Raw genomic sequence first — 12825 nt, 5'->3', positions numbered from 1 at the left:
TTACATACCACTATACTAAACTGTAAGTCAGAGTTTAATCATGTGATAAGGCAGATAGCTGTAGATAAGACCTCTTTGTACTTTATGTCCCAGATTAGATTACAATATGGTTTCAACTACACAATTCATACTTTTTGTGTCTCAAAGCTTTAAAAGCTTATGAAGCTTTCTGTTTTTATTCATAATGGAACATTAGACCAACATTGAATGAGCAAAATGTTGTACAGATCACAATTATTGTCCATTTTTGATATGAAAGAATGATCGAACTGTAAAAATAAAAAAATTCTGACGCATTTGAATCTTTTGTTCATAAGCATTAAAGGAAAAACATACTGTAATCCAGGATTATCATTATTCTTTATTTTTCACACATAGGAGTAAGTCAACATAAATGTTTCAAATGTTATAATCATATTTCTGTAAGATATTCCATTAAGATTGTATTTTTTTTAAATTTTTCATCAGTATCATATTATAGGTTTAAAGTTTAAGGATCATTCATCACTCAATAAAGACAGCAAGACTGTGAAAAATATTCAATAAAAAAAGAAAAACAAAGACTCTCCCTTTTGTCTCCTTCACTGTAGTGTTTTTCAGAGTACCTGTTTCCCCTTTTCTTACCCCTCCCACCTGTTTCACTCACACTCACATTGCTTTTTCTGGTCCTTTATACTCTCTTTTAGCAGCCTTCATGTGAGAAAAAGATAAATAAAACATTTGTAATAACTTAACATCTCTGGATTTAAAAAATAAAAACAGAATAATTTAAGAGGATTTGTTGCCCATTGAAAACCCGCCTCCGTCGCTGTTGACGTGACATTACTTCTCAGTGAGTGACAGCTGCAGGATCCTCTCCAGCTCCTCCTCTTCCTCTTTCTGCTTCCTGTGACAACAGAAAGAGATACAGTTCATCAGAGGAGCAATGACGGTGATTTACCATTTTTTATTGTTTTCATCCACATACGGTTTGTTTTTAGCTGCAGAAAACACAGCAAAGAAGAAGAAACAGAAATTGTATACAGAATCATTTGATCCTCTGTTTTTTTTTAGCGTTTCCTCTTATCAGTTTAAATTTGAGTGGTTATACTGGAGCGTCTCAACATCTTTATAGTGCTGAGTGACCTGATGTTATTACTGGGTGCAGAGGCAGGGAAGGATAATCTGTTGCATCTGTTCGGCATGTTGCTTTGCTATGATGGCAGTGGATTGAAGCACGGCAGCACTGATCCTGGATGCCTCGCTGTAACGTGGGCTATCTTATGTAATCATTGCTCCAGTTATTGCAAACCTTGTGTTGAACCACCTTTACTGTTGGTGTTTACAGATTTTCCTTCATAATCATTCATTCACACAGCTGTCATTTTAGCTTGACAAGTGATTGAAAGAAACTGCTACAGCTGAAAGCAGTTATATTACTGTATTAACGGCATTTCAAGGTCACAGTTTAGTGTTTTTTTAGTGCTACAGTAGCAGGGTAGTAGCATCAATATGATCTGGAGAAGGTAAAGGGGAGTAGATGTTAAGGAGAATTCCCTGTAAATACTTGAATCTTAATTCCTGGTATTCGACTGTAGTCACAGATTAAAGAAGCCTGGGGAAAAACTGTCCAAAACTGAAATTGAAAGCCGCAGAGACGGGGGAAACTTTAACCGCAAAATGAACTACCTTGTTTGAAAAAATTAACAAAGGTATAAATGTCAAGTTTAAGTGAATCTGACTGTTTTATCCAAGCAGCCAATGAGCAGTCATCTTAGGGTGCCCACTACATGGCTGTTGCAAATTACAATATATAACGTTCTTGTGCCGTCTCTGTATTAATGCACGCAATTAACAACATGGAACAGATGAGGAGCTCCCTGGGTGAGACTCTGACACCCTACTATTACAAAAAACAAACCCTACTGAGCTAAAGTGGAGTGAAACGCAAGAGCACACTGCGGCACTAACTGTGTGCTCACTTACTTGTGGTGAAAAAAAAAAAAAGAAGAGGACTAGATGACAAATTTGGAGAAGAGAATAGCTGTGGCTGAGAAGTTTTCCAAATGTGGAACGATTCCTTTAGTTCCAGTTAAAGAAATAGTTCCACATTTCAGCAGATATTTTGTGAGAAGATCAGTACCACTCTCATATATGTCTGCCTCACCTGTCCATCTCCTCCTGCTCCCGGCAAGACAGCTCCATGGCGATGCGCAGCTGCTCGTCGAAGCTGCTCGCCACACCGAAGTGTCCCGATAACCGCGGATCTGTGGCTGTGTTGAAGGAGAGCGGGGAATTGGCAGCGGGGTCCAACGGGGAGACAGAGGAGGGCTGGCTGGGGTCGGACATGTCGTCTCCCTCTCTGCTGGCCAGCGAGATGGACAGGGACTCCTGGATTGCCCTGTTAAAGATACAATTAAAGAGGAAAGAACTGAAACATTGTTAAACAAAAGAAAGGAAAGTTTCACTGCTGGGCTTCATTACAGGATGTCTGGGAGGAACTGTTCCCATGAGAAGGTCAAAAGAAAGAGCTAATCACTGAGTTCTATTCAGAGAAGTTTAATTAAATTACTGCACATGCCAGAGGTTTTCCTGAATAAAAAAGAAGCAGACATGAATTGAACCTCAATGGTTTTACAGTAACAACTATAAATGCTCATACTTAGAATAAACTCTACATCTGGTTGGGGTGGACTGCATAAAAGTTATATCTTGTGTAAGGATATATTATACTAAGCAAAGCAAAGTTACACTAATGCACTAACATCTTGACAAGTTTTTGACTAAATTATTCACCCTTTTCTTTACAAAATGATCTGTACACAATACACAAAATTAAAGAAAAATCTAAGAGAAATGACAAAAAATATTTTTTTAGCAGATGTCGTCATTTGGTCGGTCTATCAGTTTGTGCATCAGTCTAACATAAATGATGATCAGCATGGCTCTCTGGTTTCTATGCTTGACATTGACTTCAGAATTCAAGGCCAGAAAATGATTACTATACTGTCAAATGAGTAGTTTCCTTGAAGTTAGGACCTCCTGCCTGTTAGTGTAATATGACAGAAGGTTGGCTCACCTCTCCAGCTGAGAGTCTTCCTCATACAGCGGAGACTGGGGCACCGGGCGGCTGTTGGTCAGAGCCTCCCAGATGGTCACCTAAAAAAAATAAGGAAAAACAAAACACACATATGAAGGTGTGAGAGAGAAAGTGGAGTTTAACAACTGGCTTCAGATATAAAGAGAAACCTGAAGAGACACTTTGTTGCCTCAACAAAACTGATCACTAACTTTTAAAAGATTTTTTGGAGGCATTTTCATATATAATAAATCTTTGACTGGTAACTTTCAGGCTGTGCTCTGACCTGGTCACTCTCTGTACCAGCGTCCAGCAGGCTCTGCTGGATGGCAAACTGCAGCAGGTTGTCGTCCTCGTCCCTCATTGGCTCACTGCGACCAGGACCAAGGGTGGTGTAGTCTGGTGGGGGCTCAAACACAGAGGGGTCCACCTCACAGTTGAAGGGAGCAGAGGGAGACTGACCTGGATGAAGATAATTTACAACTTTACTGTACCTGTACTGAATTATTTTTAGAATCTCATTTTGGAAATGACTTCAATTTTGAGCATCTTTTTTATCCTCAAACAAAAATGCATTATTGTGTACTGTACAAATGTGAGTTTTAGATTCCTGCTCATTACAGGTCACTGTGACGAGGCATTGAAATGTATTTTAATCATTTAATGTTATTTTAATGACTTGTGTATGTGTGAATGGATTGGTACCAGTTTCTTCAGAGCCCTCCGGTTTGTGAACCGTCACTGAGCTCACCGGCTCGTCACAGCCACACAGGTTACTGAAGGTCACTCTGGCGTTCAACACATGAAACAGAGGAATCTCTGGAGGACAGACAGAGAGTTCGATTCAGTCAGAAGGTGTAATGGGGTCAAGTAGAAACAAGTATATAGTATAAGTATATAGTAAAGAACCGGACAATAAAAGAGTTTTTTTTCGTTTTGGGAGATTCAGATGGCTGATTGTAGGAACAGTGGGCAGTAGGGATGAAAACATACAGGAAGAATCATGAATGCTAAGATGTGATGGCACCACAAAAAGCGTGAACCAGGAGCCAAGAATGTCCTCATTATTTTGGTCATAACATGTCAAAATAAAAAGCTGCAGCCTAACTACAGGCCCAGAGCTGGTGGGGAATCTGTTTTTGCTCCGCATGTGAGCTTCAACCTATGTTAAAAAGTGACTCCTCACACTCACCTATCTTGACCGGGAAGCCTGGCGGCAAGCGCAAAGTGATGAAGTCACGCAGCTTGGCAAAGTGGGCGTTGGAGATGGCCATGAGGTCGATGATGGGTGTCACCTGCTCAGCCAGGGACAGAGGGTGAGATTCACTCAACCACAGGGTCGCTTTAAACCTGGAGACGACACAGAGAGAGACAGACAGAGGGGAGGAGAAAGAAAAGACGTTACTAGTTTAACTACATTTCTCAGTAGCGTGGTGGTAATGTGGCTGTTTATTGAATCAAATAGCTTTTCAGTAGCAAAGCTCTTTTATTGATCAAGTAGTGCAGTAGTGTCACACACAGACACATAACCCACACTGTTGCACACTGCTCCTAATGCCACTGTGAAGTGATATTCAGAGCCAAGTGTGCCTCACAATTCATCACTTTTTACTGTGCAACACCAGACCAGTTGTTGTTGGTAATCTGCCTACAGGCTGGTTTTAGGAACAACAATAATCAACTGACAAGAAGGAATTGATTTATAGGTTGGATTTAGCATAAACATGAATATTAATATACAAATGCTACAGTATGACATAACCCCCACAGATGGTTATAAACAAATATTAACAATTAATCTTCTTGATTGTGTTATGTATCTTTTATGTAGCCTAAATTAAACCTACCTGCCTCTAGCTAATTTGATTTAATTGCTTTGTATTTCTCCTCTCAGCTCCTGAATGTAACACTGTTAGCTTCAATGTAGCAAACTACTTTTGCCGTGTTGCTGTAGCTTAGCTTGCTACATTATAGCATTTAATGTAGTGGAGATTCATTTAATGTAGAGTATCTGGTAGCTTGGCTTGCTTCACTTTCCAAGTAGCTTCCCGACACTGACAAAGACGCATTAAAAAAGCTTTTAAGCGCTGCAGCTTTCTATGCGTGGTCGTGTTTTGTTGCCGTGGCTCAGTCATACCTTTGGACTTTGCTGGTAAGCTCGACGGGACGTCCGATGTCCCGGCCGTTCAGGTTGAACTCTGCGTTGAAGTATTCCTCTGCTGTGATGGCTGTGGGGTTGTGAGGACTGGCACACTGGGACACATTACTCTGACAGAAAGAGAGAGACTTATATGTGACGCTGTTCATCCAAGGAGGCTGCAGGTGGTGTATGTGGATGTGATACAAAGGCACTGTGGAGATTCTTACCCCATTGTGAGCTGTATGCTGCTCAGCAATTCCTAGGAAGGACTGCAGAGGAGTCTTTGAGCCTGAGTGGGAATAATGTAGAGAGATCATTATCAACCTGCAATGAAAATTCATTATATTTTTGGCTGGACCAGCAACGAACAAGCCCAATGACTGCGGTTGTCCACGAGTGAGTGATGAAGCTACACCACTGGTCGGCCGGCAGAGTGTTGAAGTTGGCCGTTGCTCTTTCAAAATGAATCAGCTCTGACGCTCTCAGCTCCAGTGTTAAATGCAGAAAAGTCAGCTAAACTCCTGTTTAAAACAGTCGCATACCAGCGTGTCATCGACTCTCCGGCTGGCAGCGCTGTCAGCAGCCAGCAGGAGAAACACTCTGTGCTGCGCTTGCATTTTATAGCTGAACTAATACCAGGAGGCAAGCTTTTTATTTCTCTGACGTTTTCACATCACAAACGTTGAACAACAGCTTTAAAACATGAGTTTTGCAAGTAAAACATGCGACTCATGTAGCTGTTATATCAGTTTAGTGTGGGGTGACTGCTCTGCAGGTGCGCTTGATTTGGCTGTAACTGCAGTAACCAGGTGGAGATAAGCCTCATGAATTTGCACCCAAAATGCTGTCAAAACATTCATTTACAATTTCCACCGCAGCCTCCATGATCATCAACCGGAAAAAAGCAGAAAAAAGGTGCGTAAAGGCATGAGGGAGAATATATAGTTAAAGCACCTCAATAAACCATCACTCTGACAAAACCCTCAATACAGAGTGAAAAACGAGAGACATCCGTAGAGTGAAACACATGAAAGAGCAGGGGGAGATAACAGATAGGTAATTAGAATAATTATGATTGTGAATTAAAAAATCCCAAGATATGAATGGAAAGTGTTGTTCTTGCAACTGCATTTATATCTTTTTTTTTGACTCAAACATGGTTTAACCATGTCATATGATAAGCTACTTCAGTACACTTTGATAATAAATATTACTGGGACCACTACAGAAAATTGAAGATGAATATTGAATATCCAGGAATTCACATTATAGACACTACCACCGACTATCCCTGTAACAAATTGGCCACAATTTCACACACTGACCATGCACGGTGCAGCTGTATACAAGGTTTTGACCTACTTTTGTTTGTCATCCGAAGCATTTCACAAAATTTTACATAACACAAATAACCTACTATGAGTCAAAAAGAACTAATATACTTTAAATGTTATTTTTGGGCCTAAAAAAGTGTTTATGAGTTGAAGTGCCACATGATATTACTTTACAACCACTACAAATGTGTGTGTATGTGTTTGGGTGTTTGTGTATTTACCTTTGCTCCTCGACTTATCCTGGTCTGATAGATGCTCCGTCCTTGACCGAGTCACCAGCTCCACATTGGTAGCACTGTAAACCTGCACATATCAACACACACAAAGGAAAAACAAACTGTTTTTACACTTAGTTTTAGTGAAGCTCCATTCAAAATAGTTTTAATAACCAAGAAAACAGTAATTTACTGTAAAACAGCAGGAGGTAAAACTGGCCTTTAGTGTAAAGATCTAAATTCCTCCCTGGTTTATCTTAGAGAGAACGTACAGAATATTGTTACTGTTTTGTTTGTAACTTATCACGTTAATTTCTAAACCGCATCTTCTTTGTGATTAATTTTCAATCTCAGATAGAGAAACCAGAATAAATATAATATTTATGCTGAAAAACACCATAAATAATCTGTCCGACAGCCGATTTGGAGCTTCGGCGACCAAAGACAGAAAATTTTAGGACCAAATTCTCACAATGTTACTGCTGCTACAACCCACATCTACAAATCAATCAGAATATGACATGAAGTGACGCAGAATACACTAACACGAGCAACGTTTCATTAAAAAGTTTAGTTTTTAAAAACCAAAACCAAAATGATGGAGGTAAAACGTAAATGAAGTTTATGGAAGGGAGAAAACCTTCTTTGCTTTGCTGCATTTTGAAAACACAAGAGTGGCACAGATACACACATTCATCACATAATCTGACATGCCCAAATTCATATCATCGAGTCCAACACAAATCGTGATCAAGATTTTATTAGACACCACTGTGACATGTAATAAACTTACACAATCACACTGTCTATATGGGCCTTAAAAGGAAAATTCAGACAATGCTGGACAATTTGCGGTCACTGAAGAATGTTACTGTCAATTTTCAGGGACTGTCAAATGGTCTGGGCCACATGGTTCGGCTTTGTTACTACAAATAAATTAAAGCCTATAATAAGAATTATTTCGAAAAATCTGGCTGGCTCTGCAGTCAGTTACCTTGGCTTCATATCCGCTGACCACCTCACTCTTCTCAGAGCGCCAGCCCCAGATTCCCGACTTGTTCCTAAAAATAAAAGAAAAGGAAGCAAAGGGATAAAGTAAAGCTTATGGTAGTTTTTTAATATTTCATTTTAATAATTTCCATGCTAAAATAACTACAAGCTTTCATTTTTTGACTCAGGTTTAAACCAGGTCGATGGCCTCAAGATATGTTAAAAAAACTCAGCTGAAAACATGCCAAGAAAACAATTTAAAGTTAAGTTAGCAGCTCCACAAAACATTTAGTGACATCTTATAGTTTCATCTAAGAGTATTTGAATCATAAGACACAAGGCTTGCAGAAACACAAACAAAATCAAGTGTGCATGCTGGTGAAATGACTGTGTTTTGTGACTTTGTCTGCAGTGTGTGTTTGTTTTACCGCTCGAATGCAATGTTGCGTGTGTTGAGGTGTGTGGAGACGATGGGCGACGTGAGTCTCTGGGCCGTGTTCTCCTGCGACGGCTGCATGGCTGCCAGCAGGGAGGGCGCGTCACGAGGAGACAACACGAGCGGCTCTGTATACACCACCTGCTTCTCATGGTCCACCTCCATCACCACAGCCCCGTCATCTAAGAGGAGCACACAGGCAGATTAGGACGGCAGAGGACGACACAACCTGAACTAAGGATTGACTAGAAGCATGATATCTCTGCATTCATCCAAGTCCAAGTCACGTCTTTATGAGAAAAGTGCAGGTCGAGGTGCACACAAACAAAGTCTCTGTATGGGAACGACAAGTAATGCAGATTCTAGGAGCATACTAACCCCCGCCCTTGAAGATATAGCTGCGTCGTCCTTTCAGCCAGGTCATGTGTTCGAAGCCCAGGAGAGTGGTGTCCACACGTAGACACGAGCCACTTTTCCAGACCCGATAGACGTCACTGGGACACACTTTAGACACCAAGGGCACTGAGAGGGGAATTGAAGAGGAAATATTTTAGAAACAGGAAAAAAGAGGCAAAGAGAGGGAGGGAACCAAACAAGGAAACGCAGATTCACATAGGAAGATGAGATATTTTCCTGAAAAATTTCTAAATATCACTCACTACATTAGAGCTACAACTAATGATTATTCATATAAAAGTAAAAAGATAAATACCCATCATGCTTTACCGAAGTGAAGTTAAAATTGCTGTTTGTGTTCTCACTAAAAGCCAAAATACTAAAAGCAAGTATTGAACTTATAATGATATGAAACATAGGAAAAGATAAATGAACAGAAAGATTCATTTATTGTAAATAGTAGAATTGAGTAATTTCCTGCTGACAGATAAATGTTTTAAGTTAAAAAATCATTTCAGCACAGTATTTAAAAAAATGACTAAGATATGGCTGACCATTACAAATTCCTTGTTCTAAAGTCACTAATATACTGCAAAAACATGTTATTAATCTTAAGTACCAGCTGATAATTACTGTAAATAATATTAACAACATTACCCAGATTTTAGGTTGCAAAATTGAATTAAATGTTCATGTCAGCAGATTTTGTAGATTAGAGAAGGCAAATTAATCCACCAGCGACCAACTGAACTGAGTAATCCTGTCAAATACATGACAGACAATAACTCTAACGGGTCACATTCTGAAACCATCCTGTGTTAAACTTTCCCTCCCGTCACATCCCTCAAAGCCTGCTGAGCGACAGCTGCTGCGACGGGAGCTGTTCAACTGCCGTGGTGCTGAAACTGACCTTGGTTAAAAACTACGGTGGCCCTGAGAGCTCACCGCACTGTAACTTCAGTAAGCACAAGGCAAATTAAGAAAACATCATCAATTTGACAACACATGTGCAGCATTTAAAAAAAAAAAACGTGCTGCAAATACAGACAACACAACACATTACAGACACAATGGAAGTGTTTCCAGAGGATACTTAAAAGTAGAGATGCACTGATAACGGATATCGGTCCGATACTGACTCAAATAGCTGGATCGGGTATCGGTGACATTGGGCTGATCTGGTATCAGACACCCTTATTTTAATACATAACAATTCAGTAAATGTGTATCTATGTATTAATTTGTTTCATTTTGTTTTACAAAGTTAGGAAAGCAACTTTTAAGTCAAGCCTGATGTTGCCTTACACATGATAGAATGATCCCAGTCTCTTCCACACAGTGAGGCATACAGCTTATTAATTCAACACTGGTATCAGTACTCTGTATCGGCCAATACCCGAAGCCCAGGTATCGGTATTGGGACTGATAAAGTCAGATTAGTGCATCCCTACTTAAAAGTGATGAACACGTCTGGACAAGCTCGTTGTTGCCACGGTTTGTGACTCACGACGTTATTGAAGTCGGCTATCTGTCAGCGGTGTTGGAAAATGAGCTGAGATGTAAGTATTTTTAGTTTATTTTAACATTGTGATCACAAGTCCAGACGTGTTCGTCACTTTTAAGTGTCCTCTGGGAACACTTCCATTGTGTTGTCTAAAATGTGTTGCGTTGTCTGTATTTGCAGCTTGTTTCTGTAATACGTTGTGTTGTCTGAAAATGCTACGCATGTGTTCTCAAATTGACAAAGATGTTTTCTTAATTTGCTTGTGTTTTGTCTATTTGCATGTGTTTTATTAAGTTGCAGTGTGTTGAGTTTTCAGGGCCACTTTAAAAAAAACCAAACACATATATATTTATGAAAAACACTCACCCCAACTGGTGAACTCCCACTTCATCTCAACATAGAAGTCCCGCGCCTGGAAGAGACCGAGGAAATCAGGTGACTGAAAAAAAAAAACTTTCCAGAAATCTTTAACAAAGCTTTGAGCAGTTGCTGATCATCTGACGTGTTTCTCTGTGCAACAGGTAGAGTGTCAGACACAGAGTTGAACCACTGCGAGGCCTTGATACCTGTCTTAGTTTGCTGAGCAGTTCTGGGATGCCCGCCAGTCTCTCAGTGGCACGCTTGAAATCTCTGTACTGAAGCACCAGCTGAACAAGCTCAGGGTCCCCGGTGCTCACCGCCTCCTGCAAGACTGGAACATACAGAGGTGTCTTAGTAAGGTGTTGGGCCACCACGTGCCACCAGAACAGCTTCAGTGCACCTTGGCATTGATCCAACAAGTCTACTGGAGGGATGAACACCATTCTTCCAAAAGGTATTTCCTCATTTGGTGTTTTGATGATGGTGGTGGAGAGCGCTGTCTAACATCTCCCATAAATCATAAAATCTCCCATAGGTGTTGAGATCTGGTGACTGTGAAGGCCATAGTATATCATTCACATCATTTTCGTACTCATCGAACCATTCAGTGACCTCTTGTGCCCTATGTATGGGGGCATTGTCATCCTAGAAGAGACCACTCTCATCAGGATAGAATAGTTTCATCATAGGATAACGGTGATCACTCAGAACAACTTTGTATTGATTTGCAGTGACTCTTCCCTCTAAGGGGACAAGTGGACCCAAACCATGCCAGCAAAATGCCCCCCACAGCATAACAGAGCCACCAGATCCCCTCACTGTAGGGGTCAAGCATTCAGATCTGTACTGTTTCTTTACTTTAATTTGTCACCCATCTGTACATTTACGTTTAACAGTAGGTGTTTGTTACTCCCTCAGCAGCCTCAGGACATGAAACTGGAAGCCACAGCAGAGCACTCACTGGTCCAGCCCTGTGCGTTGCAGTGTGTTGGGTCTGCAGAGTGTCTGAGCAGCACTCGGGTTGACTCTAGGTGGCCCAGACACACAGCCAGCTCCAGTGGGCTGCGCCCCCTCGGATCCAGGCGCTCCACATCCTGCTGCAGAACCAAACACACGAGCAGCGTCAGCGCAATGCAGTGCGACATAACAAACCACCAAGCACCAGCTGCAAAATAAACCTCCCTGCTCACCTCTCTCTTCTGCAGCTCTCGGTCCAGCTCCAGGTACTGATTGTTCCAGACCAGAACATGCAGAGGAAACGCTTCTTGAGCCATGGTTGTCGCTCGCTTGACAGTTAAAACAATAGTAAAAGCTACAGTATGTTTGCAATATGACAACAGATTGCAGTGACACCACAGCAGCAGCAGCAGCAGCGACTTCAGTGCTGGTCTGCACAGCTGGTTGGGCAGCTAGCTCAGTTAACACAGCAGAAAAATGGACAACTTAAACGCCGGAGGGGAAAGTGTTTCACCCGCAAAACCTGTCAGTAAGCAAATATGTCAAAAGAGCCACCGTTAGGCAGTCAACAAACTGGTATGTTGTGTGTACCTATTTAAATTAGTGGGCTGAGTTAGTCTGGCTAACTCAGCCCACTAATTTGATGTAGTAACAGCTAGCTGAGCTAACGTTAGCTAACTGGCTAATAACAACATTGTTCCCTGTTCTTCTCGGCACCTGTTTTCCATTCTGCACAACGCAGGAAAATACTTCACACCGCTAACAATTTACATCCGTTCATTTTTCCCCCCTTACACACACGATGGAAATGTTGTCGACGAAAGAAAAAATATGAGTGAAATTGCCGGCTGGTAAAGTTGGCTTAGCTACCCCGCCGCCGCCGCTGCTGCTGCGACCATCCCCTGTTTATATCGCAGAGCTCAAAATAAAGAGAGATACGGCCTTTATTATTCCAGTTTCACATCCAGGTCACTCCAGTTTAAGTCCGATGTTGGTGAGAAACAGTCCTGCTTGTCTTAAAGAGTATTAAAACCACATCACATCTGTTGTCTGCTGGCATGCGTGTAAAAAAAAAACCCAGCTTTGTTAAGATGAAGACATTTTTTTTATAGCTGCAGCGTTATTTGTTTATTATTTATTTATTTATGTAGGCGTCGCTTCATTTCCAGGTTATAGAGAGATGCTGGGTGGAGCCAGGGAGGAGCTGATGCTTCAGTCCTGCACATGAACTGCAGTCATAACATAATAATAGGCCGTAATAACTACGGATACAGTCGATTGGTCGATCAATCAGTTAGTCGACTGACAGAAGTTTAATTGGCAGCTATTTAGATGATCCGACTAATTATGTTTGCCACGTGCTTGTTCTTTTAATGAGGATTGGCTGCTTTTCTGTCACTGAATGTCTTGAAATTTTGGACTGTTGCTCAAACAA

The 12825-nt window shown here is 41.1% G+C and overlaps 1 protein-coding gene across 1 annotated transcript; it reads right to left on the bottom strand.

The window, feature by feature from the left end:
• Positions 1–341: 341 nt before the first annotated feature.
• ankrd13d (ankyrin repeat domain 13 family, member D) lies at positions 342–12600 on the bottom strand. The gene is made up of 16 exons (XM_042417934.1): positions 11624–12600; positions 11395–11530; positions 10640–10764; positions 10440–10485; positions 8552–8695; positions 8166–8355; positions 7742–7808; positions 6754–6835; positions 5426–5487; positions 5196–5326; positions 4251–4408; positions 3764–3877; positions 3345–3520; positions 3059–3138; positions 2147–2380; positions 342–886 (listed from the first exon to the last, which is right to left on the bottom strand). Exons 1-16 carry the CDS (start codon positions 11705–11707, stop codon positions 823–825), a joined length of 1893 nt encoding a protein of 630 aa, XP_042273868.1. The 5' UTR covers positions 11708–12600; the 3' UTR covers positions 342–822.
• Positions 12601–12825: the final 225 nt, after the last annotated feature.

This window comes from Thunnus maccoyii, chromosome 8, assembly GCF_910596095.1.
Source record: "Thunnus maccoyii chromosome 8, fThuMac1.1, whole genome shotgun sequence".
NCBI lineage: Eukaryota > Metazoa > Chordata > Actinopteri > Scombriformes > Scombridae > Thunnus > Thunnus maccoyii.
The sequence above is the reverse complement of the archived record's forward strand: the minus strand, read 5'-3'. Positions and strand labels throughout refer to the sequence as shown.

Coding starts and splice junctions, on each gene's coding strand:
- ankrd13d (XM_042417934.1), bottom strand. CDS start 11,707: ATGGCTCAAGAAGCGTTTCCTCTGCATGTTCTGGTCTGGAACAATCAG. Junction 6,836..7,741: donor TCAGCGGATATGAAGCCAAG/GTAACTGACTGC, acceptor TGATATGTGCAG/GTTTACAGTGCTACCAATGT. Junction 2,381..3,058: donor GAAGACTCTCAGCTGGAGAG/GTGAGCCAACCT, acceptor TATCTTTAACAG/GGCAATCCAGGAGTCCCTGT.